This window comes from Hyaena hyaena, unplaced genomic scaffold (assembly GCF_003009895.1).
Source record: "Hyaena hyaena isolate Hyena2069 unplaced genomic scaffold, ASM300989v1 scaffold_189, whole genome shotgun sequence".
Classification (NCBI taxonomy): domain Eukaryota; kingdom Metazoa; phylum Chordata; class Mammalia; order Carnivora; family Hyaenidae; genus Hyaena; species Hyaena hyaena.
In genome coordinates this window covers 2,236,283-2,238,435 of record NW_024080821.1, presented here as the reverse complement: position 1 = coordinate 2,238,435, position 2,153 = coordinate 2,236,283, and the positions used below count along the sequence as shown (strand labels likewise).

At 52.3% G+C, this 2,153-nt stretch overlaps 1 protein-coding gene across 1 annotated transcript; it reads left to right on the top strand.

Moving 5' to 3' along the window:
* The first annotated feature begins 1,018 nt into the window (after positions 1-1,018).
* CCDC182 (coiled-coil domain containing 182) lies at positions 1,019-1,821 on the top strand. The gene has a single exon (XM_039241162.1). It carries the CDS (start codon positions 1,072-1,074, stop codon positions 1,531-1,533), a length of 462 nt encoding a protein of 153 aa, XP_039097093.1. The 5' UTR covers positions 1,019-1,071; the 3' UTR covers positions 1,534-1,821.
* Positions 1,822-2,153: the final 332 nt, after the last annotated feature.

The window sequence follows — 2,153 nt, the reverse complement described above, 5'->3', positions numbered from 1 at the left end:
CATCAACCTTTGGACAGATTCGATTTGAGGCACACTGTTGGAGACACGATGTGGAGGCCAGGAGAGAAGTCTGGAAAGACATTAAGATACACAGGATAGAGGTCTGTTCTTGACCAAACCGATAGAGGCCAGCTACAAACATTTTCCTTTCTTATAGGATTCGGATAAGAAGTGCCCGACTCTCCCTTCTGTATGTTTTTTTCTCATCTGTGTCGACGTTTCAGGCGTGATCTGGCAGGGCAGGGAGTGGGGCACCTCACACCCTCGCTCACACTTGTTCCCTGGGAAGCACTCGATAAGCACTTGTCGAATAAATGAATGAGTGACCTGATTTCACCCCACACATAACTGAATCAGCACTGCTGAGGACCACACATCAAAACTTCTTAAGTACATGCCTCACAACTTTTCAGATTATCTAGCATTCTGGCATCGTTATAAGAGTATGGATTTGGAACCAGAAGTTACTTTTTTTCCCCTTTTTTTAAAGCATTTTAGAGGTAGAAGTGGGCATATTTCTTACAAGTGTCCTTCTGGAATTTACTGTGCCATTGGGACCTGGAAGGACAAGATCCTAGGTCAGAAAAAGAGGGTGAAGGTAGTAAGTGCCTCAGGAGAGGTTTAAAAGAAGGGCTGTGTAGATCTGAGGACCTCGGAGATGTCAGAGAAACCGGTTTCCCTGCAAGGTGTGGGAGGGAGAGAACGCATACCTGGCAGCCAGTGGGCCTGGCCTGGCTCTGGCCCGTTTACTGCCCGGCTCTGGGCCTCCGTATGTCCCTCGGATATAAGGAGAGCTCAAGGTCAGGTTTTGGAAGGGCGACTGAAGAGTTAATATAACAGGAAGCCACTCTGGATAAGTGAGCAGACAAAGCCCTGGATAACCAACCAAGGAGGCCACAATATGCAAATGAGTGGATTGCGGCTCCCCTCCTGATTGGCTGGAGGGGCCCCGACGTCACAAAGCTTGGGGTTTCTCCACTCCAAATGATTGTGTCTCTAGCCCCCCCCCCCCAATTTCCCTGACCAGACTGGTCTCTTAGCTCCCTCTTTGTCCACACGGGAAGAGAGACTATGGAACCACTGTATCAGGCTGGGTCCATCCTCATGAAGGTGAACACCTTACAAGGGAAAAAGATGGTGGAGAGTGGCCTCCAGTCCGGAGACTTTTCCCTCCCTCAGTCGTGGCCTTCCTGCTTCCCGCCGCCAGCTGACCTGGAGGTCCTGCAGCAGAAGGTGGCCGGGGTGCACCGGGAGCTGGAGGACTTTAAGAAGGAGGCGCTGCGGGCCATCCATGACCTGGAGGACGCCTTCTGCGAGATGAACGGGGCGCTGGCGAAGCAGGAGGAGCAGGCGGCCCGCGTGAAGCAGCGGCTCCGGGAGGAGGAGGACCGCGGCGTCGTGCGGAATAAGGTCCTCACCTTCCTGCTGCCGCGCGAGAAGCAGCTGCGGGAGCACTGCAGGCGGCTGGAGCGCATGCTGCTGGGCTGCGAGCGCGACGCGCGGGGCCTCCCCAAGAAGATCCAGGCAAACTGACGCCCCCTTGCGGCGGAGCAGCCCAGTAGAAGATTTTTTTTTTTTTTAATGGAAGGATCAACCCTGAGTCCCTATCCATTTGCTACCCTTTGCCCATTCCCATTGCTTTCCTTCTACCTCAATAACACCTTGCTGAGAGGCGAAAAGACCCCAGTATGTTCTTTAGGTGAGGCTCCCCCTTGCCCAGCATCATCCCAGGAGGAGGCACCCCAATCCTTACTTAGTCTTTCAGACACCTGTAACTTTCACCGTTAACTGTTTCCTGTTTGTAATGGTAATATTGCTCAAATGTATAACATGTTTTTTAAATCTTCTTAAACTGATGTGTTGAACAGATTTACCTTTCTTTTAACGACTCAAGCCTCTTGTGGTCGTTACTTGCTGCGTGGTCTGCTGAGAGGGGTCCATCAGTCTCCCGTGCCCTGAGCGGCCTCCGATTACTTTTGTAGGTCTCATCCTCGCCCAGTGGGCTTTTCTGCCCGCTTTCCTTGTTAGACTGTCACATCTCACTTCCCTTTGCTGCCTGGGCCCAACTGTGCTTCCTCGGCTCTTATTAGTCTGCCACCGTCTGGCCAATCAGATTGATAGAACATGTTAGGGCTCAAATGGGCGGGGTCCTC

Coding starts and splice junctions, on each gene's coding strand:
- CCDC182 (XM_039241162.1), top strand. CDS start 1,072: ATGGAACCACTGTATCAGGCTGGGTCCATCCTCATGAAGGTGAACACC.